General features: G+C 31.3%; 1 protein-coding gene across 1 annotated transcript in view; it reads right to left on the reverse strand.

Annotated features, from left to right (window-relative positions):
* The window catches only part of LOC147068229 (uncharacterized), a 129,213-nt gene that overhangs the window by 29,967 nt on the left and 73,156 nt on the right, over positions 1 to 26,090 (reverse strand). Inside the window, exon 2 of the mRNA XM_085952124.1 lies at positions 10,960 to 11,206. Within this exon, the coding sequence (XP_085808250.1) occupies positions 10,960 to 11,146 (187 nt within the window). The 5' untranslated portion in view covers positions 11,147 to 11,206. The remainder of the gene's footprint in view (positions 1 to 10,959; positions 11,207 to 26,090) is intronic.

Raw genomic sequence — 26,090 nt, forward strand, 5'->3', positions numbered from 1 at the left:
TTTTTATATACTATGGACCGGTTTCGCATGTCAAGCAAACATTTTGAACTGATGCAAATGGTTCTCCCTAAATATACACACACAATGTGGAAAACATACAACAAAATAACTGTTATTTTTTTAATAATAATAACTACACACATATATTATACAACCACCGATTTTCTACATCTTTATTATATCTATTATAGGCAAGAAAATGCTTTACTAGATTTAATATACTCGTGTAACGAAAGCAGTATTTTATCAAATTCACTATACACATTTTCCTCTCTTATCTCTTAAGAGCTTTACGATAATTCAATATAGAAAGTTTGGATCGTTATACTGAGGAGGAAAAACAGAATTTTGCGAAAATGGTTAAACACAGCGCTTGCTGGGAAAGCGGGTATTGAAAATTCACACGCATACGTGTTATAAAATTTTATGGAGGATTTCTCAGACCAATATTAACGAGATGCTTCAGTTATGAGTATGTCAGACATTTTTTTCGATCAAGATTTATGGAAAATATGTTTTTAGTTTGTTTGAACTCTATATCGAAAAAATAAATATAAAATTGCATGTAGGAATTTTTAATACTTACCGCACACGAAGAGTAATTTGTTACATTGCGTGGATGAAAATATTATTAATACTTAGGTACCTTCTTATGGAAATTGAAACATGAAAATTGATTATGTCCGAAAAATACATAACTCGTCAATAGTAGTCAGTTAGTAAAAATTAAAGTTATTGGGCTCTGTAAATATATATATACCCTATCAAACATAATTAAAAATGTTGAATATACAATAATTTATTATATAAGAGTACCTACACTGTAAAAAATATTGAGTAATTATATATTTAAAAAGGGATAATTTTATATCAAACGTAATCTATTGGGTTTTAACAATAAAATCTTGCAGCCACATAATTGAAAAAATACGTTAAATTAATTATTGTAATAATCAACTTTCGACTATAGCCAAAGGAGAGCTGATACATGTTTAGTATTATAATTTATATTATAATGGCGGCTCTACACTATTTTAGTGTAATTGAATTATCGATATTATGAGACGAAATAATAATCTGTACATTGGTATATTGGAACATGGCAACTATAAACTATTGTTTATAGCCGCCATATTTCGGGATTTCAACTTAAGTAGGTATATAATATAACGTACACGATATTTGATATTTTTTTTATCTAAATATAATGTAAGTAATGATGGAGATTCACAATTTCAAGTTTTAAACAATATCTTCGCCATTCTTCACTGTCTTGGCAATAAATAAATTTAAATATGTAGTTCTATTATGTACTTTTCTTTTAAAAAATGACAATGTACTAGTATGTTGATGTACCTACTATTATAAAAATAAAATTGAAAAAGAAGGCATTCGTAACATGGTTGCTCTAAAATGTCTTCATATTAATATTTCCATATTTCCCGTGCTATTTATGTGATAGCCATTATTCTATCGGGGGTTTATTATGTTCGTGCGCAAAAATGTCGTCAATTACCCTAATGGCAATACATATTTATCCGTAAACTTTTATGTTCTATAATGGTAGTTGCATTTTATATAATACGTCATCATTGGATCACGCTATGAACCTCTATGTCACCCCTCTACTTAATAAAAACATTTACGTGACAAACAAAACCTCAAAGACACTGACTCTAGAAAAAAGGTAGGTGGCTGTTATTTATTCCAGACCGAAGATAAGATAAAAAAAACTTTTATTCTTTATTCAATAAAATAATTGAAAATTCAGGGAACGGTCCTCGTAGGTTAGGACTGGGAAGAAAAGTTAGGAATTCAAATTATTTTTATGGTTTAAAATGCAGTTAAGATTTAAAGTCTCATGTTTGATTGATTGTATGAAAATGTAACGAGTATTTTTATCAGTTTCAACAAACTTAGCATTTATTCATCACATATAAAAATTAGAGATAGATTCATTTTATAAAAGTATTTAACAAATACACCATGGACCAAAAACCGTCAAAGATAATTATAAAAATGTACTTTACCCTTTACGGAGAATTGTATTAATGGTTTATTCCTGTTCTACACTAGCCAATTAGTGCTCACTACCGTGAGGCAGAAAACTTCTACGTGGTAATAGAAAATATTTACTAAGATGTGAAATAAATAATCTGCGCACGTCTCACGTTTTCCAACTATTTACTAACAATTATACCGTTTACTAAATACACTTCATCTGAGTCTTGTAAGAATAGTACAATAATACTAGCTTTAACACGTCTTCACACAAACTCATCTAAAGGTTTGGTTAAAGAATCCAGATACGACAATATTAGTATCATATAATAAAAAATATACATATTTTGTAGACATATTCAAATATACATTTTCTTTTAATTCGCTAGGTATAACTAATAAAAATATAGGAACGGAAACAGTTAGAAGTCGGATTTGATAATCTACGGTTTCATTAATTACTACAGTTTCGACTTGGCTGGCAGCTGTTTCAGTCTATAAACTAATCATCGGTTTACTGACCACTTTGGGACTGAATATTTTGATGACAGGTTAATAGCCTGAAACATCTGCCGTGTTCAATTTTACGTCAAATAATAAACTTTTTGTCTCACCATGATACATAAATTAATACTATGTTATTTTGATTTAACACTCGCCATGGCATAGTATACAATATTGCGGCTATAGTTCCGGATGGTCTGAGTTCGAATACCACCGGGTGAGCTAAATTTACACGTTGATTTTTCTATGAATATGTGTATCTGGATCCAGATTATATATATTTATTTATATTGCTTTCCCTTCTCGTCCCTTTATTACTACCATCTAAATAAGTGCTTAGAAAATAGTTAACAGTTTTCTTTTAAGTCATTATTATATTATGGGGATTCATATTTCCGCCTGGTATTGAAATGAAAAAAAAATCTATTTGTATAAAAAATATCACAAGGACGTAAAGTTTATTGATTTGCAGTTCGAAACAGCCATAAAAATTCAAAAATTAAGTTACCGGAGGGTATTTCACTGATTTTGTTTAATAATCACCCTAAAATAATAAAGATGGTATAGTGGGTGAATAAGTATCAAAATCCGATTAGATTATTACATACCTACAGAGTTGTTGTTATATGCTAGGAAATCTAGTAAAATAACTTGGGTGGGTGCTAAATGAACGCTATGCACTTTTTATAAAAAAACACCTCATAGAAAATATATATTATGTACTAAATGAAAATTCTATAAAATCTTGTTGAAAATTTATGACTGTAGGACAATTTTCAAAATATAGAGATTTTATATAGGATATTTCTAATGATTTCTTTTATATTATTTTTATTTTTATAAACGGCGCATGCGCTTATAAAACAATTGGTGGAATTGTTTCATCAGAATGCAGCTTTGGCAAATTAAAATTTATTAAAAATAATTGACGATCTTCATAAATGAACTAAGTATTAATTTATTTTCATTCTTTCCAAATATACAAAACAACGAATTCAGTAAATTATGATAAATTAACTGAAAAAACGTGCACAAAGTAAAACAAACGTGTTGTTTCTATTTTTGTGATTATGACATTGTCATAATTTTTTTGGTGCCATGGTTTTCCTCCGAAAATAAACCCCGAAGGAAGAAAAACAATTAGGATACCCAAAATTAAATGACTTGATACTTGAATAAAGATGCCACCAAACTGGGTCTTTAAAACCAAATAATCACGTGTGGAGAAATATGCTGGAGGTGACCTAAATCCACACATAATAAATTCTAGAGTCAATGATGAATGAATGATTTTAATCTAAAAAGTGTTGCTCACGTACACTACATATGATTTGAGAATATTATTATCCTTACTTTTAAAAACCTTTCTAAAGCATACTATGCCAAGGGCGCCAAAAATTCTCACTAAGACTCTGATTACCTATTGAAGATAGGGTATTAAATTTGATTGTGATTCATAATTCATACTTACTGGTATTTCTATTAACTCATAAACATTTTCCTTCATTGTTATGTAGAAATTATATGTTTTCTGAAAATGTTTTCCCGCCAAAAAGGTTTCCAAGTTGTTTCAATTAATTTTTGAGAGAAGAGGGTTTTAAAGATTACTCACGCGATATTCCCGGTGACAGTAAAACTCCGAAGAACACTGGCATACATTATATTACATACATAATATATTGCGGCTTATTCTCAGTCGAAATGTGAGTGACAGAGCTCGCGCCAGGCGGCCGACCAAAATAGTCAACGAAAAGGAGACAAGAACAAATGGATTACTTGACAACGTCTGAACGACGAACGCATGTATGCAAACAAAAATACCTGACTATACCCACAAGGATTTAGGAAGGGTTTACTGATATGGCGTGTAGTAACAATGGATACTGACCAACACAACTATGTTTGCACCTGGTGACTGAATAGTGAATATTCTCTATAGTTTATCTTTATATATTATTGTGTTGGCGTGGAGATACATTAAGTTTTCGACTTTATGTGGTTCTAGTGATACCTAAGAACAGGTTTATGATATCGGTTATTCTATAAACTAATGCAAAAATACCGATTTTCAGCATTTGACAGCAGTCATATTATAATATATATTATGAAAATATGCAATGAAGATGCAGATACAATCAAAATAATATATTGTATTGCTATTAATAATCTGCATTAAATTAGCAAACGGGATTATGAATGCTTTACTCAACGGCGACTTTACTTCTTTGACAAAAATGATGCAACCGATTCGTCATAAAATTTAATAGAGGATCTCCGAACAGTTCAAACCAGTCATAAAATTATTAAATTATACCAACATATTATGTAATGATGATTTAAAAAAATATGAATATCGGTTTAGAGTTCGTACAACAAACGCTCAACGATGTTAAAATCAGTGACGTCCCTTGGGAGTAGGTATATCATGCGTTGCCAAGAAACAAGGTAGAAATTGGAAATATTTTGTTTTATATTTGATAGTAGATTCCGTGAACGTGAATTTTTATCGTCCGCGGAGGTAATCGCATCCTGCCTTATGAATGGAAATTCATATGTACTCGTATATAAGTTTATTATATTTAAAGATTTTGATAGAAGTTATCTTTATACAATAATAGATTAATTCACATAATTTGTACTTTCGTTCTCATCGTGCTTTAATATTACAAATTTAAATATTAAATTGGTTACTGCCTGTATGTTTGAATAGTGATTCGTAAAAAATGAGTCTGTTTATGGCTTACGCGAATAAAATTAATTAGCCTAAATTAAACCATTTTTGTATAATTTATACAAAATGAAAACAATGAAAAGTTCGAGTGCTTGCAGTTATTTGGATATGATTGATTTTAGACGTACTTGGTCTCATAAGGAAAGTAAATTAACAGGTTCGATTAATCGAAGCATATGGGCCCACGCAGAGTGGAGGTCGTTCTCAATAAAAAAATAAAAAATAAATAATAAAAGCCGTGTAGTAGGTAGCTATATGATATGATAAATTAATCATCTATCTTCTTATTCTTGGCTGTTCCTTCATTACTTACATGCTTCAAGCTGACGATCGTGACCATCCTGAAATGCAGCCATATTAAAAACTCTCCATCCCTCAAAATTATATTCTATTATCATCATACTATCATACATTAATCATCGATATAAAAAGCATTTATTAGTGACAAAAATAATAAAAACATTGTTAGAAATTGCAATACATTGCTAGTATAAGTTTATATTGGCTGTCAAATTAAACAACAAACACATACAGTTCCCATTGTAAATAAAGCGAAATATATCCAACAGTTTCTTGCAGGCTACAGTGATCGAAAAAAACCCTTGTATGGTTTGTTAATATGTAGATGTGGGGTGGTTTTTGGGGGGTTTGAGGTTGGCAGGAATTTCACAGGTCGTTGCGTTTCGCTGGCGCTTGACTGAGGCACCGCGGAACAGGGATAGGGGCGGGGGTGGACGACTCGATGCCAGAGACGTACACCGTCTAATGTCGTAATGGATTTTTCATTGAAAGAAACCTGTCTCAAATTGTTTGTTTGTAAACCGAAGTAAGTATCTATCTACCTTTCCCTATTTCACTGTTCTTATACTCCTTTAAGACTATTTGTGCAAATTAAATATAACATTTTAGTCTGGGAAAACCCCAGAGAGAAAAGTGTCATGTTATCCGATACGACGTGTAGAAAAATGCAGATGATATATTTTATATCATAGTCTTAAGGGGGGACATGCTCGTCGAAGGTCAAAATTGAGTTTTTATTGTATTTTCAAACCATGATCCTGGACACTCCTTAAACGTTGTAGATAATCTATTTATATGATTTTGAAGCCTTATTATAATTTATAGTTATTTTAAACATTTGACGACTGCATAAAGTATTTTTGTTACATAAAATAGTATTCTTTTAAACCTCTCGCTCTAATGTTTTAGAATATAGTCATATTTCGGTACATAACTGTGCAGTGGTGTTAAGATTTTTTACGTTTATTAATTTTTAAACGCATTTATGAAACCGTTAGTATAATTTATTTCGAGATAATTTTTGTAAAATATTCACGATAAAAAAATATATTGATAATCTCTGTGATCCCAAATTTGACAAGAATTAGGCATTTTATTATTCAAAAAATCGGCAAGATTCACACATTTGAAGATGATTCTAAAGATACTTTTTATAAGCTATGTCTTTTACCATTCAAGTGTGATAAACATCTTATGAATAATGATTGCTTTATAATAATTATTGACCTAAGAATAAGGTAGTGTTTTTTTGAAATACGCCATTTTTTTTGTCATTCCCTAGTAGTTAAGCTACAATATACGGCCGTAGCCATAAATTGACAAACTATAATTGAAGTAGGGAGTAAAATGATATTGACGCGCGTGTTTGAACATGTACCGTTTAAAAAAAATTAAAAAAAATCGGTTAGGTACATGTTCAAACACGCGCGTTAACATAATTTTACTCCCTACTTTAATTAAAGTTTGTCAATTTATGGCTACGGCCGTATGTTGTAGCTTAACCATTAGGGAATGACAAAAAAATGGCGTATTTCAAAAAAACACTACCTTATTCTTAGGTCAATAATTATTATAAAGCACTCATTATTCATAAGATGTTTATTACACTTGAATGGTAAAAGACATAGCTTATAATAAGTATCTTTAGAATCATCTTCAAATGTGTGAATCTTGCCGATTTTTTGAATAATAAAATGCCTAATTCTTGTCAAATTTGGGATCACAGAGATTATCAATATAATTTTTTATCGTGAATATTTTACAAAAATTATCTCGTAATAAATTATACTAATGGTTTCATAAATGCGTTTAAAAATTAATAAACGTAAAAAATCTTAACACCACTGCACAGTTATGTACCGAAATATGACTATATTCTAAAACATTAGAGCGAGAGGTTTAAAAGAATACTATTTTATGTAACAAAAATACTTTATGCAGTCGTCAAATGTTTAAAATAACTATAAAGGATAATAAGGCTTCAAAATTATATAAATAGATTATCTACAACGTTTAAGGAGTGTCCAGGATCATGGTTTGAAAATACAATAAAAACTCAATTTTGACCTACGACGAGCACGTGGGCCGTTAATTAAAGTTAAAAAATTATGACATACTTTAGAATGCAGTTTAAAAGCTTAATTAATAATAAGGCTTCAAAATTATATAAATAGATTATCTACAACGTTTAAGGAGTGTCCAGGATCATGGTTTGAAAATACAATAAAAACTCAATTTTGACCTACGACGAGCACGTGGGCCGTTAATTAAAGTTAAAAAAATTATGACATACTTTAGAATGCAGTTTAAAAGCTTAATTAAAAAATCATGCTTTGACATAGTAAATCAAGCAGACGTTTACAATAATATATTATATATATGAAATTAGTTGGCTACCTAGTGATTATTTAAAAGGATGTGAATATTATAATACATATTTTGAAAAGACACCAGAAATATGCAAGGTTTATTTGTTTTAAGTACTCCCCAATAAACGCAATCCCAGGCGTGTAAGATTTTCCCTAGATTTTTTTTAATAGGTGCTAAATTTTTTTGTGGGGTTTTCCAAGTAATGAATATTAAACGAATAAAAAATAATTTTAAACTAACTTACGTCTCGTACGTGTCTTCATAATTACCATGAAAGAATCATAATAATACGGGATATAAAAATGTATATGCTTGACATGCAGAACTGGTGTGGTGCATTAAAATAAATAATAATAATGTATGACGTTTGAAAAAATGGAAGTAAAGCTGTGCGCAAGCAAAATTTAAATTAAGTATTTCATTGTCTACGACACTGAGTATGAGATAAACGTATGGGATCGGCCGATACTTATTTTGGTACACAGAAACCTGTCAATAGATTTCTTTGGGGTTGATCGCGGATGAATGGAGAGTGAATCCTCTGCCAGCGGATTATCAACAAAATATTCTCCGTTATTCGTAATAAACGAGAAAAAAGACTTCAAATAATAATAACATGAGAGTCACGATGAATATTTTCATCTATTTACATAAACGGAAAGATCAAGAAAATAATATATGAAGTTTTCAAGTGACTAGATGTGAATAAAGGTGACGACCCTGTCTTTTGGTCAAGCGACTCAACCTACATATTATTATGAAAATTATTACAGTAAATTGAAGTAACCATTTTAGTTATTATTACGAAAAAATGTGAAGTTTTTCTTTAAATAAACATGAGAAGAATAATGCTTTTACTAAGTATATTAAAAATTGACTTATGTCATAATAATATTGACCCATCAGCCTGGATGTATTCACTGACCGACGAAGGTCTCTCCAAGTCGATTATATTCCTCTCTGTCATATGCTTTGCGTTCACCAATAATGTTGTTAATAATAAATTAAGCAGTCGATAAGCACAATAAGTATCACCGTTTTAAAATATATCTGCGTGATTAATAATCAAAATATATTTCTTATATAGTTTATGTATATTGAACGAATTCTGTATTATGTAATAAAATACTAACTATATTAACATTATAAATAATATAAAAAATGATATGTTGAGTAATAATTTTACAATATTACATGATTATTTCAAACATAGAAGCAATATAAAGATAAAAAAATGTATAATAATAAGTTATACTAAGTTTAATATCATATAAATGTTGTAAGTACATATCGATGATTTACGAAGAAATTATATAGGTACTATGGTAAATTATTAACATCTTATGTCTTTTACCAACGCAGAGCATTTAAAATTATGATTTATTTGGTTACTAGAGCGTGTAATCAAGGGTATAAGCATAAGATGAATATTTTATAATGACAGGTCCTTTTAGAAGATTTAATCAATAACCAATTAACCTCTCGGGTGTAACGTATTAAATACTGAATGATTATTCAGTGGAGCGATTGCCAATTAATTAGGAGATAAACTAGGGCCGGGTAAGAAGTAAGATTATGAAGAGGGTAAAGGGGCATGAAAACGTCAAAGGGTTATTAGATATCCTCGATAAATTTTATTAACTTAGCAAGAAAGAATGAACATTTTACGATCGAAAACTTTGAAATAGATAAATTAAATGGAATAATGGAATGGGTAACTTCAAAATTGTTTGTTAATAAAATAATAACGAAATTACAACGACCATAAATTATATTATTGCCTAGTTTTATTTTTAAATTGAATAAAAACTATTGATCTCATATTGAATAGAAATATTACTCTCAGAATTCAGGGTGTCATTTTTTTACTCTGAAAAACTAAATTGGAAACAGGTGCGAACTCACAAGTCGGTAAACCATACCTACAGTAAGATAAACTTGATAAAGTTGGCCAAAGAAAAATGCGTTGGAACATGCAGTTGACACACGTTTCTCGATTTATTTTGTATTCATATTGAACGTACGGAAGTAAACTTTTCATAGTTACTCATCCCACTTTTTTTGATTTATAAAATATTATTACAGGAAATAAATTAAATATGATATATTGAATAATACTCAAAATAAAAACAATATAGAATATTATTTAATTAAATATATTTTTATTTTCTTTATTGAGCATATTACATCAAATCAATGTTTCTTGAAACACATTACTTTTAGTACTGACATGTTTTTTGTGTGACATGAATCCAATCCATCACAATCTAAAAACTCAACGGCTACTGGTTATGTCGACGGACAGCTTAACTCTGTATTTGAGAAGGTATTTCAAATTCTGTTAAGATTTGTGACACTGTTTTGTATATTCAAATCAGGTGTTAAAATATGAGTTTTTAACGCAGTCGTGCTTACTACTATTTTTTTATTATTTATTATACCTAATTAAAAATAATATCGAAAATGCGTAAGTGTTCGGAAATTTCCACGCGATAAACAATTGTAGGTGTCAGTAGCTTAACTGGTAAAAGTCAGTCTAGTTTACGATGGTTGTGGGTTAAATTTGATTTCTAGACGGCGAATGGATCGTTTAAATGTTTAGTTTTTAAAGTAGTTGCACTTCCTAATGCATAAATTGTATCAGTAGCTTAATCGGTAAAAGTCACCATCCAGTTTACGATGTGTGTGGGTTAAAGTTCCATTTGGTACAAAAAATAAAGGATTTTTTCTAAATTTTTAATAGATTTCTGAGGTGTATCCAAATTGCATAGAATATTAAATTAATATACGAAATTTTCGCTATACTTGGATGTACCGACCATTAAGTACATATTTCTCTTATTGTGACCTTTCCTGTAAAATAGTTCAAGAAAGAATAATCATCACGATCCATAAAAAAAACATTACTCTGACCTGCGAATTTCATGCCAAGGTTCACTTTCTGTGCGCACCGGTACATTATAATATACAGTATCACGAGGGTGCGTCACAATCTCGCACCCTCGCGATATGTCAGCGTCATTGCAAGAAAATGATTAACGAGTGAGACTCACCGTCCTGCTTGAAGGTGTCGGCGAGGTGCGCGTGTGCGGCAAGCCAAGCGATGGCGAGTCCAGCCAACATCGCCGCTGGACCTCTGGGAGAGCGGTTGCGGTGACGATGTGAGTGGCGCTCACGGGACCCGGACGACACTGAGGAACAGCCGCCGGCATGGGCGCCTGATAACTCTGCCTCGTCCATCAGAGGCTAACGCCGCTCTGGACCGACGCCTGCTATTCACGGCTTCGTTGAATTCGATTCCTGAAAATAACGATAAAAATGTTGATGACATTTAGAGGAAAGTTTTAATTATTATTAAATTAAATTAATAATACAATGCATTTCCACCATGAATTGGCAGTTAACACATTGAAAGAAAGAAAGTTTTAATAACAACGTTTTAAGGGCAATGACAGGCAAGTCTTATTCAATTCCATATATAACATTAACTGATGATAGACTTTTATCATAGTTACATAATACGTAATTAAAAAAAAATATTATATAAACTACTTCCTACGGACTAGCAGAATTGAAATTTACATGTTAATATAAAAAAAAAACACCAAAATCACCACAAATATTACATAAATCAACGCCCAGAGCATGTGATGTGAACATTAAATGGCATTCATGATTATTTTAATCAAACGACACAATACAAATGGTTAAGTATTTAGTTAGCCTTTAGTGATTCCACAAAAATAGCTTATATTATAATATTATTTTAACCTACAATTTCAAATGAAAGTGAAAAATAAATGATTCATTACAATAATAGTATCAGTTCGTATTTTTTTTTCAATACTGAATTTAGGTTCGATGCGAGATTTTATGAATGTTGTATTCTTTTAATAAGAAATACGCCATACTATTTGATAAAGAAACATAACAATCACAAATCTCAGTTGTTGGACGAGTGAATTATCTTTTGCTAGCTTACTAGTAGCGTAATTGATATTGATGAATTAGCTCATTAAATAAAGACCATGTGCAGTTTCTGGTATGTATATGTAAGTATAAAAACTATGTATTTTTCATATACAAAATATAGTAAATTGCAGTTAAAAAGCTTTAAATGTATTCGAAAACAATATAGATGATAAATAAAGATTCCGCTGTGCTTGGATTTATTCTGGAATGGTGAGGTGGATTGAGAATTATTTTAAAACTTTTATTGTGAAAACAACACTCAGGAGCTTGGGTAAGTCAGCGGTTCGCAGAAAGCAAAGCAGACGCCTGCTAGTAGAAGTAGATAATAGTTTTACGATTTTGGACGTAAATTTTGATCGTAAATGAGACATATAAAATACTGAAACGGTCACTTCGCAGATAGTCACAATACCTCGTAAAACAATTTTATGACTGTTTGATTGCGACAACCCTATGTTGCTAGGTAAAATATACATCTGATTGATTTCTAATAGTTATATTATGATAATGTAGAGTAATTCAGTCAAACTGTATTGGATTTACGGTTAAAATTTTTATAAACCCACGTTCGTAAATATATGTATTCGCATTATAAACGCACTATCGTTATGATATTCTGATCGTTATAGAAAAATAGATAATCAAATTGGAGGGATCATGACTAGGTAGTCATTTTTGACCACGACTACGTCTACGCAGGATTCTTCAAACTTATGTTAACACTTTTTTATTGTTATTTAAGTTGACATCTATTTCGGACAAGCCAACTTTAGAATCATCCTAAGATAAGTCGTTCTGAAAATGGGTTTATAACCCAAAACATATTATACATTACTCAAATATCGTAGATTTAACAAAATCATTCTATTGGATAAGTTAAGTTGTAGATACAACGTAAGCGCGAATTTAATTAATAAAACAATTTTAGCACTGCTACAGTATAGTTTGGTAAAGCGCAGTGTTTTAATACATGCCTATATTTAAATATACTTATTATAGAGCTTTAGTAGCTTATGAAATACATTTTCGAAAATAGATTTTAATATAGGAAAAATACATTTTCTCTATATCATAAATAACGTATATATCTTTCTAATAGATTTATAATATCTAAACTGTTTTCATATTATGTATACCATAATAATGTCTTCAGTTTCATTTGCATAAAATTAATACATAGTAATGGTATTAATTTAATTTATATGTTAGTTGTATTATGAAAATATCGTCAATAGTTGTGTAATCGGGACTCACAGATTGTTTTTACAGGAGGCACAAAACAACGTTTTAGCAAAATATCTTTCATTCAATGACAAAATATAAATATAAATTATTGACATAATAATATGAATTATTAAATTAAATGATGATAAAACGGCGAAAATAATGATGAATTTATTTTGTTAATTGTTTTCAATAATCCCTTTTAATACTTAGTAATAACATCCAGTTCGACCACAGCCTGCACTTATAACATACGGCATGTAAATAAGACAATGAGAATATCACTAATTGAATACATATTTGCAATCAATACTAATAGTCCTGATTAATGATACAATTACAATCGAAAAAAACATTGAGATATTTATTACGAGTCTAGTTTGCATGCAAAATATCATCGATAACTGTATGAAAATAGTAATTGGTCTTATTTTATTTTAAAAAATGTCGAAATTTGAAAAGCAATATTATAATGCTTTGAAATTGGTTTGGATTTGATGTGTTTATGTATTTAAGGGATTCCATGACTTCAATTATTGTTCTAGCATGTTTATATTAATTATCTTTAGCAGAAGTAGTAAGAAAATGAAATTAACATGAACTTCGCCTACACAATTTCCGGATTATTTTACTGGTTTTACCATTCAGGTTGAGTTTTAGTATTTTATCAATCCAGTCGTTTCGCTGACAAAATTTCTTTGTTTATTTCGCAGTGTATTAAAATTATATTGAAATGCAATAATGATTAAATAAACGATGTACAAACGATGCAAGTGTCGTGAAATAGTGAACATACGTGTATGGAATCAAGAAATATAATTTAATACATCGAGTATGGTAATTTTGGACAACCGCTATATCTTTCGTCATTCTAAATATGTTCATTATTTTTCCAGATTGAGCCATCTATTGTTTCCATATAAAAACTGGTGAAGCAAGTTAAACTGTGACGTACCCACGTGCTATTTTTGTATGCAGAAACGAAAAAGCACCCTCATTATGGAGTTTGTATGACAATTAAAGGTCCCAAAGGTCTTTTTTGTCTCATTTTTATAATTATGTTAAGGTACTGTAGTATCTACAAAATAATGGTTTATTCAACATCTTTAGGCCATACTTGTTTTTCTTTCAACATTGGAACATAACAGTAATAACATTACGAAACATTTTCTAACGTTCATGGCGAGTGAGTGACCTTTAAATCATATGCATAATAGCAAAACTCTTTAAAAGGTACATATTAAGTAAATTTAACAAAAATAGAGTACTCCAAAGCTATCCGAAATATCTGGAGACGTTTTAAATTATTTATATTGAATAAACCGATTTTGTTTTTGTCAACAAATTATTGTTTCTCAAATTGGGGGGTACTACATACCTACAACTCGTGTGGGCGCATTGTCAAGTTCGATTGCATTCCCGTTGAACATAGATTTAGTGCGATCACAAGACAGGAACCGATTGAAAATAAGGTGACCGTAGACGTTGACGAGATCTTAGAATGCAATTATTGACAAATTTAATATACCTAAAGCCTGATGTAGATGAACTGTTAAGCACAAAGCTCGTCCAACTTGTTATTTACTATTTTTAATTTTACCGACTTGATTATGTATTACATTAGCAATTAATGAATAAAGAGTTTTCAAATATTAGCGCCAGTGTTTTAATTCTAAATTTGAAATTTAAAAAATATTATCCTTACATTTTACGTAGGTACTTTGGCATTTAATAATACAAATTAAATAACTTATCGGCATAGCATTTCATTGTAAAAAATAGTATAGAGTAAAATAAAATCTAATTCAATTTATTCAATTATTTCAAATATTCTAATAAATGTATATTTTTTCGTACACTACTTATTTGAGGATTGGAAAAGACGGCTTTGAAAAGCATTTAGATTTAGATTATGGAAATGAAAATCGGCCGTCATTCTATAATAGATTTTTCTCTGAGGTCCGTACCTGCGTAATATTTATTATCATATTATTTATTGTATAGGGATTCATGCTTTAAGCTTTTGGGACCACGCATAAAACCTAGAAGAGATTTCTTTATAAGCCATAAAACGATACGTTTGCATATTATTACATTGACTACACGAGGTAAATATATTGTGGTTAGTATCCGTTTTTGCGAAAGACTCATCAAAAGGAAAACGGATAGAAATAAGCGTTCCGTGAAAATTATCCTGTAATACAATAAAAATAAATATAGTCCGAATTGAGGGTATACTTTTAACGTAAAGATTGTGAGTTTTATAGTTGAGAAGTTGGCTTTACGAGCTATTCCCGGAGAGTGCAGCACAAAAAGTTTGAAGGCTGTGTAAAATATTCACGTTGAAGTTGACTAAATAAAAGTGCGGTTAATAATTTTACAGCAAACTGCGTCACGAAGAAGCACTTTATATGCATGAGCGAGGAACTGACAGAACTGAAAAAATATTTGCATTACGCCTAAAAAATTGCGAAAGGTCAAATAATAATGTTTTATATTTTGACATCTTTCGAAATAAAGATTATCGTTTTCATACATTTATTTGTCACGCTATTCTAACATTATTTTGAAAAGATCTTTTATGACAACAATATGATAAAAAGTATACTAAAATATATTATAAATCAAAGAAATAATTGCATTGTTACAATATAGGATGGTTTTTGAAGATTTTTGCGATTTTAATGTGTACGAAATTTGGTAACCATATAACAATTAATATACTATGAGTCAGCAGTAAAGCTTATGATTTCTCCAAATTTTTCGAGCATCGAGAATTCTCGGGTACTTATTTGATTCTCGAGAATTCGGGATTAGTTTATTGATTTCTATTCTTTTTTAACTCTCCGGTGATTTAAAAAAAAATCGTTCAACATTAAAGTAAAGAGCTTTTCTCTTCTTGGTGAACCCTTCTGACTAAAAGTTTTACACATGAATATTCATTTCTTATTTATTTTACCTTGAATTACGTAAATTATATTTATATTTTAAGTTAATCAGTATTTTTTTCTATATATATTCCAGGTAAAAAATCTCGATTTCTTGAGATTATCATTGTCAATTTCTCGAGAAATGAAAATCTCGATCACAACTTTTACCTAGCAGCATTGAAAGGCGGTCGCACAAGCAATCGAATGATATTGTTCGCGATTTATGTGGTTGTTTATCCAAATATATAATGAAACAGTGATAGCTTATTATATATAAACAAATGTAATACTAATGCAAGAAGTTTATATTTAAAGATATTTAAATGCAGCCTGGGAAAATATAAGTATTTCAACTAACGTATAAAACTTGCGACAAATGAATCTGCAACGCGAAATTACATGCAGCCAATTTATTGATTACCATTGGCAACCTTTCTTTCAGTTTCACCTCCATATATTTCGGATCGATTTGAGAGAATAAGTTTGCTTCAATATAATATAATTATTTTTGATAAAAATAAAAAGATGTGCACATAATAATATGTACAAGATTAATCAAACGTTCGTCGTTTAAACTAGTGCAGACATTGTTTAATCTTCTACGATGTGAAAAACGTGTGTCTAGCAAATACCTCTCAATTTACAAAATGGCGGTATGGAGTTTGCAGAGTCTGCGATATTGTAATTCGGCGGTTGGCGAAATTGCTGTTGTAGCTATTTGCGCCGTTAAAGTGGGAACAGTTCCTTCCCGTATCGTTTGCCATCTAAAGTGGGACTTATTACGGTGGACAAGCCTAAGCGGTTTTAAATTACTGGCTTATAGGTTCATGCTCCATGATCGAGTCGACGCGAGCTCGGAAAATTGCTTCATTATCGTTGAATTAAACGATATTGCTCTCGTAAAGTTCTTCAATGCATGCATTTCTATTTTATTTATATGCTATACATTAACAATTCGTAAATCAGAACATTATTTATACTGATTCTATAATTTATTATGAAAACTTTTTAGTCCGTCAATCGAATATTCTTTGTTTGGGTTCAACAGTCAATATAAACTTTTTGTGTGCCGGCGCCCTTAGTGTATAATGATTTTTTCAGGGCGCCCTAAAATATCAACTAGTGAAATGGGTGAGCCTTTTGTTCATTACGCAGTTTCTCAGATCCAGGAATTAAACTGGACATAGCTACTACAATTTTCCACATATTTTGAGTTTTCGGCAATAATACAAAAATAGGTAGGTACCTACATACTTAATTAAGATTTAGATACTTATCCGATTTCGACATGAGAAAAGCTTTGTTATTGTCTGGAGAAAACAACCGCTAAAATATATGAAATTATCGTCATATTCAAACTGTAAAAACCTCTGAACTTACTCAATAAATAGGTAGATGTATATAAAGTATAACCTCGTTTTTACGTGCCCGGAATTTACGTTTTCCCGGCAATTGCGTGTAATTTTTTCAGTCCCGATGTATTTCAGTACATTTAATACCCGCATTTACGTTTTTCTTTCCCGCGATTTACGTCGGAAATATTCAAAATATGCGAGTTACGCGCGCTTCTGAAGAACTGTCTGATGAAGAAGAGGTTGATATTCCAACAAAAGAAGAAACAATGAGGTTCACCGAGGTTTAAAAACCTACTTTACAAACTTTGCTGATATCCAAGATGACACTTTTAAATGTTTATATAGTCTTGAAAGAGAATAACAAAACAAACATATAAGAATAACAATACATAACAAAAAAAAATGTTACAAACTAATATACATGATTTTTTCAATAAAAAAGTTAATTGAATGTTGTTTTTTAATAAAACGCTAATTTTTTAGAAACATAAAATTTTAATGTTCTTTTTTTCAATACCCCCCTTTTACATTTTCCCACCAATTAGGTTTTTTTTCCAATCCCTTAAAAAACGTAAAGTAGGGGTTATATTGTATATATTAAAATTCAAATAATATGTAGTTTTTCTTAATTACAGTTATAGGCATATCATATTTTACCTATTAGTAGCCGATAATTAATATGCTTTATTCAAGGTGTGTTATTTGTTAATCCCAGTATAATCACTAGGCTATATTCATGTTATTATGATAAAAGGAATGTCTGCCAAATTTTATGCATCTGGCAAAAATAATATCATTGACAACCGACTCTCAGAATCTTAAAATATTATAATTTATCAGAATATGAAATTATTGTGACATAAATCACAACATTTATTGGTTTTATATTTTTTTGTGTATTCAGAATGTCACATTTATAAAAATCATATAAAACTAATACAGGATTTCAGCTTCTTCAATCACGGGATTTCGCGATCAAGAAATGGAATGAAATTCCGGAATGCAAACCCGAGTCATTATAATTCGCACCGTGAGTGTAAAACCAAGGCATCTGCAAATTTTCAATTTCGAGATTAAATGCAAAACAACTGAAAAAGTCGTGAACTTGATAATGTAACAGGGAAGTAACTGAAAGAACATGCAATATAATGTAGATATAAACCAAATATTATGGTTTTTTTTAGAAACTCTATTTCTCCTAAAAAAACGAAGACTTCAAACCCTAATATATCCAAAATATGTATTTTGCAGATGCCTTGGTTTTACACTCACGGTGCGATTATGTACGTAGGTTTTATATTAGAAGTGTTAACATTGGTGTTTCGGGTTTATTTTATTATAATTCTGTCATAAGCAATAATTCATACGGAAATCACGTATAAATAAATATCTTGACGTAGGTAAGTAATTCAAATATGTACATTGTATGAATTGCTAATTAGTTGAAAATTCAAAAATCGTACCGTTTCCATAACGCGCGTTATTTAAAGTTCGTTATCAAACAAACCCGCTGCCGCACGCGTGTTAAAACTGACAAGCGAATACCGATCGAGATTTGAAATTCGAACGGCGTGATTCGAAGGGGGCGAAAGGGCGCCAAATCGGAATGAAAAATACCTCTCGGCGTGGCGCGCACATCACATCCGGTCATTGTTAATTCACGAATTAATCAGCGGCTGGCGCGGAAGTGACGGCGAATAAAGAAGCCGTCCGATCCTAATATAAATTAATGACCAGACATTGGCCAAATATTAACATACGCATAAGCCCGCAAGGTATCACGTCGATTCATATTATCTATCTGGTTTTCGCAGTGACGCTGCATTGCCAGGGGGTTTCAAAGAAGACAACTAATTTCTTACTTAGAGGTACCTAAGTCGGTTTAGAATTCCAATATATTACTAATTTGACGCGAATCAACCAACTATCCACTGTTATTGTAAATGTTCATATTATTGGTCCGTGTTTTAGAAAGACTGTTTTTAGAAAATTTGATTGCTTATCCCACATAGTTTGGATTAGGTACCTACTACTTTTACGTATAGTTTTTGATCTTAATTGGCTTCAGATTTTGTAATCTAGCATGGATCTTGACCAATTTATTTGGAGGTAAAATAGCTCGTGAATTTGATCTATCCGGCGTATGTATTGACCCATATATACATGGAAATTTTGTTAATTATTCCACTCCAGGCATTTGTAGGTACCTACTCTGAATTTATTCTGTAGGTTAGACTACAATATCTTGAATTACCAAAATATATTTTCATGATTCTAATGAATATGTAATATAAATTTTCTATTGCCTTAATGACCTAAGCCGATCTCAAATAGGTACTCTTTTTAAAATAAAAGTGCCACTAGATCGTTTCAATGTAAAGGTGAATAGGTGTCCGGACGCAAATATCATCATTATTTACTTTAGAATCTGTTGTGAGTCTTGGCTGCATCCCAGGACATTTCTTGACAGCTCACTTTTACGGAAAATGGTAGATAGTCATACACTCAACCTACTCCGGTTCCAAATCGAAAAAAAAACAACTTGGGTGAGAAATATAGGTAGATACTTATAATATTAAGAAACCCTTCACCTACAGAGTTGGAGCCTAAATATATTATAAAAGTGAAGCTGAAAAACTATTAGCAGAGCTGGATGCAAGTTGTTTCTAATTTTTAGATCCATTTATAACAAACATTATAGTCTGAGAGTCTTATTCCAACGAATGATAGTTTTACAAACACGAGATTTTTTAAACGATGAGCTAATATTATTTGGAATATTTATATGAACAATCACATAATCGCAATTAACACATGTGCACAGTATAAATAAGAGATAACCGATTGATAAGATAGAAGCCAGTTACGGGTTTTCACTTACAGCCGGTCAGGCCATACAACCCAAACAATGCAAAGTGAAATTTAATGCATATTATGATACAGGCGTAACTATGGAAAATAATATATTCACTTTTGATAATTATACCTTTTTACAGCCTCACCCAGATGGTTGCCCAATTACATTATTTTTATGTTCCTCGGGTATTATATAGTCCGCTACCAATAAAAACACTATATATCATCATCAGCCGGGGTCAATCCACTGCTGGATGAAAGCCTCCCCAAGCTTTCTCCAACTCTCTCGGTCCAGTGTCGTTCGCTGCCACGTATTTCCGCCGAATTTTACCAGTTCGCCAATCCAGCGGCTTTTAGGGCAGCCCTGTGGCCGTTTCATGCCCCTTGGGTACCACTGGATGACGGCATTTGTCCAGCGGCCGTCCTTTCGGCGAGCAATATGCCCCGCCCATCTCCATTTCAGCTGTTTGGCAACGTCTATTACATCGCGTACTCCTGTCTGCTTCCTAACCCATTCGTTTCTCTTACGGTCATTTCGCGTGATGCCCAACATACACCTCTCCATGCCTCGCTGTGTGCCTTTGGACATCTCTTGTGTTGAGGGTCCACGTCTCGCAGCCATACGTGAGCACGGGTAGCACACATTGGTTGAACACCCTTGTGTGCTACCCGTGCTCACGTATGGCTGCGAGACGTGGACCCTATATATAAGCAAACAATTCAAACAATCGAGTGGTGTAATACAAAGAGTCTATAAAATATGATGCAATATGAACGACACCTGGTATAGGTACTTAGTTCAAAACATGTGGTACGTGTCTAAATATTTTTGTGTAGTAACACATCTACAGGTTATAATTATAACTATACAATAAACCTATAATTTTGTAATTAATAAAATAAAATTCGTAAAAAATAAATCTTTGTACGCGTCTAATGAGAATACACAATGTATTTTTTTTTTAAATATAGTATAATTATTTATGCCAGTCGTATTATGCACGCACATGGTGTGGTTTGGTACCTGTTTCGCGGAAGTAAGAACAAAGGCCGAGACAGGCATGGAGCAGAGAAGAATCGCTGGCCACGTATCAATACGATCTGAATTATTTACCAGGAGTTACCAGTGGGAGCAGTAGTAGGGGTGGAAAGAGTCTGCCTTGTATATATTTACATAACGTGTCTACATGAAAATGTGAGTGTGTATGTAGTGATAAATAATTCGGAATAAAACAATATATTATTTAATATTTATTATATGGTAATAATGTAGTTTTCGGAAACTACTTTAAATAACTTAAAAAATAAAAAAAGTATTATATGTTTTAGAAATGATCTGGATGTAAAAATAATATTTTTTATAAAAATAGATAATGGTTTATAAAATTCCAATCGAACTCAATTTTTTGTTATGTAAATTTATATTTGCCCTATTATGAAAGGCATTGATTTATGTACTTAGTTTGTTTTATGTATGACATGTTTCCATTATTGACACATGTGTAAATATTATCAGCATAAAGCGTCATTTGCTCTATATGTAATATTATATTATAATAGTGAAAAATATTTAGAAATTTGGGAAATTTAATGACACGTCTTGTATTTTATGAACTCGGGCGTTTCTCGACACGTTTATTACATTATAATAATCTATGACGTATTTCGGCAAAGGTGTAATTTATTACCCATTTTACAAAACAAAGTTTTCCGACACATTCTCTTCCGTTATCCTAACACTACCTCCGTCATTACGACAATGAATATAATGTTTTGGAAATATTGTCTTCGTAATAATAGTAATACTAATTATGTATAACAATATCACGATACAATTTAAAATTCTCCAACCGCCTAATTATATGATCTTAACATTAAACGGATATGATTAGTTATATCCAGGTATATTTAAGATAATATTAGATAGTGGTTAATTCGATTAGTACCTGCTGAGGATAAGAAATGAAGCGGAGTCAGTAATATTTATTCCGTTAAAGGGTTGTAAGCTTAATTATTTTTTCGTGTGGTGTTCCTTGGATACTGCATGACTGCATTTCTTTACTTGGCGAGCGACTTGTCTGGTAAATTGCAATTTTATTAGCTTGGCGACCTCTATCACATCACTACTCTCGCTTGTTTCCATATTTTTTTGTTTTGTTTGGAATGGTGTATCCAACATTCACATTTACGAACAAAACATTATTTGTTTGTTTACTATAATCATTTGATTATTTTTTACTAGGATAACGTAATCGCAGTCGCATTTATTTATGTGTATTTTTTATTTTTTTTATTATAGAAAGTAACATCAGATTACAGATAATATGACACATTTCGTAGAAAGTAGAAAGCAAATAATACTTCGGACAGACATTTTATTTGCAAGGGGGCTCCAAACCTGCCAATGCCTCGGGCGTCCATGTACCAACGAAAGCTGCCATTGTATAACATTAGAACAATATATTATTATGTACATACAAATTAAACAGAGGGAAAGGGAAATGCGCCAGTAATAGAAAAACAGATTTAATATTCTTGGAATATTAAAAAATCCACTCATGATTACAATGTTTGATTTAATAATAATGTGATGGATGTTGACTTTTAATTATTATGATAACTTCTTATTAGGTATTATTATATATTATATTATGGATAAATAAAATGTTTGATATAAGTACCTAGGTACTTAATGAAATTAATCTTATATACAGAAGCATAATTAAAGTTGACCAATAAGTAATATACCAACTAATATAATGTCATAATTGAGTAGATATTATGTTTAAAACAAATACTTTCAAACAGTGGCGCACCCAGGATTTATTATTGGGGGGGAGGGGGGGGCCGAAGGCGGAGAATGGAAATTAGTCCCATAGGCTCTTTTTCTTCTTCATATACATATTTTTACATAATTTCACAATACACGGCGATATATTTGTACAGTTTCTCCTAGTTTTTATTAAATTGGAGGCATGGTGGCGGTAACCGTTGAGCGTGTCATCAGCGACTGGCGGATTGGAAGTGAACAGCGACCATGGTAGCCATGTGTACCTAGTATGCTTAAACATTACTTAAATAATATCGGCTGTGCTACCCGCTTGGTCAAGAGCAGTGTTTGCCAAAGTGTGGTACGCATACCCCCTGGGGTACGGGAAGAGTTTGGTGGGGGTACGCGCTGCACCGGGTTATGGCTACGCCTGGTGCAACAAGCATTAATACAACATCCATGCTAGAAGGTTTATCGCATGCGGAAGAAGAGCAATTGTTGGAATTATTAGCTTCAGACGGATTCTTGCAAAATAAATATAAGGAGTGTACTTAAATATCATTTAGGTTGCAAATTCAACATGTGTATCCAGTTTTAACAGAGAAATTCCTGAAAAACATTGCCTTTTTCAACTCCATATCTATGTGAAGTTGCTTTTCAGCATTTGTAGACATTAAGTCAAAAAAAGGAACAGCCTTTGGGTGTGTAACCACATCTCAGATTAAAATTAATAACCAGGGAACCAAATTATGATGATCTGTCGTTTCAACATAAATAATTTCATCCTTCTCATGGTTTATAATGAATGTTATTTTTTTAAATATAACTTTTATTTATATTTTATTATGAATGAATCTTATTTAATAAATAAAGTTCTGTATTTAATTAGGTACTGAATAAAATCTTTCAACAATGTTAATATTGCAAGTTTTGTGGTAAGTAAAAAGATTTCCAAGAGAGGAAATCAAGAGTAAATTGAGAAATCGATTTATTGATGAGAACCTGGAATCGTGCTTAAAATTAAATCAACAACATACGAACCTGACTTACCCAAACTTTACAAGGAGATGCAAGGCCATTATTTACATTGAGTTTGTCAGTCATTGTCATGATTCAATTTTATGGATACCTGACTTACAATTTAATTTTTATTAATAAATAAGATCATTATTACGTATGATATTCAGTTTTATTCAGTGTACCTACCTATAATTTAATAAGAACTTAAAACTTTAACTAAAGTATATTAAGTAAATTAGCAGTGTACCTACTTACTACCTACGCATATAATTTCAGTTTAAGAAATTTGGCTCTCAAAAGAAATCTCAATCGTTGTACTGTTGATATTTGGCTCTATTGACTAATGAGTTTGCCGACCACTGGGTTAGAGTATTTGACGGGCCCCCTATCCACCGCTTAGATTAAAGACAGTGTGAAACACTACATTAACGTTTTTCAAATTGTGTTTTAGTTCAAATTGAGGGTACTTATACAGTGAATTATTGGCGATTTTCAATACATCTACTTTAATAATGGAACTGTCGAGTATCAACACAATATAATAATCTGAAAATATATTGGACAATTATATAATTTTAAATGTTCATAGTCATGAAGTGTAATAGCTTTTTTTACTATTAAAGATAATTTATGATGTATGTTTATCTCACTTATCTGGTCAACCCGACACGCCGGCCCCCCACAGCCCGGGCCCCCAGACTAGGGACCTATACCACTCCAGAATTCGGGTGGACACCGAGAATTTCATTAGGGAACGGGTTTCTAAAAAAACCTGACATCAGTGTTTCGAAATTTTTGTGTTAGAAATTAAAATCTAAGAAATTTTACTAAAAAGGGTGCTATAGAATTACAAATAATTTTTTTCCGTGTTGTTTGTCTAAGCCCAAGGTATATTTTATTGGCTTTCAATTTCAATGTGTAAAATCATTCTGATGATTTCCAAATTTTGGGGGGGGGCAAGGCCCCCTGGCCCCCCCCTGGGTGCGCTACTGCTTTCAAATGAGCAACAAAAGAGTAAAAGAATACATAATATGTACAGCGCTTCATTTTAATGAAGTGCCCACATCACACGACTTAAAAATGCACACCCAATCAGAGTGGCAGGCTATCAATTTGCGAGAATGTGCAATCAATATTAATTTGCAAACTTTGCAACCTCACTCCATCTCACTTTGTGACTTAACAACGGTCTCGCCATTTTAAAATGACTAAGCGTCGATACGTACCAGTACAGCGTCTGTACTAAATGTGTTATAAGAACCTTGCTTTAAAGTTTAAATTCAGCTATGGATATAATACCTTTATTGTATCTACGAAACAACATACCTAAATTCTTATATATTATAACAAGTGTCAATTATATAGTTTGAGTATTAATTCTATTGCAAGTGTGCAGTAAAATGTTATATAAGTAGTGTTTATGCTGGAGCTACATGATGCTGACATGGCCTGTGAAGACACTGGTGAAGATAAGACCGGTGAGCAAAGAGGACAGAAAATTGGACATGGACAAAGACTTATTGAGTAGGTAAATCTATAAACACAATGCTGGAATCTGTGCATATTTTCGTTTCCCCTAAATACTAGATTTAAAAATAGCGAATCGTGACTTTTCGTAACTGACAGTATTCTTCGTAAATGACTTTTGAATCACTAGTTATTTTAACCACATCTAATTCGTTCATACTATTTATGTAGCTTAACATAAACACATTTTACACGTTTCCTGTAATGCCGGGTAAATTAACAGTTCGTAAAATGTAAGCTGATTTACTAGTTTTAATTTAGTCCTAAATTGCATTAGCCATGGGTAAATATACGAATAATAGAATGTATATTGGGATTATATTGGGATGTTTCATGTTTCATATGGTGTAGAAAAAGATTCTCACGACTAAATTAAATGTCGGCTATGGAATACGCCAAAAATAAATAATAAAACATATTTTTATTATTTTATTTAGTCACACATTTTAATACACAATGATGATTTGATATAATTTTATATTATTCCGAAAGCCATTATTATAGTAGTGTTTTTATGATTTCATAATATA

Source organism: Rhyacophila brunnea, unplaced genomic scaffold (genome assembly GCF_057557595.1).
Source record: "Rhyacophila brunnea isolate RB1 unplaced genomic scaffold, BYU_Rbru_1.0 scaffold_3, whole genome shotgun sequence".
NCBI lineage: Eukaryota > Metazoa > Arthropoda > Insecta > Trichoptera > Rhyacophilidae > Rhyacophila > Rhyacophila brunnea.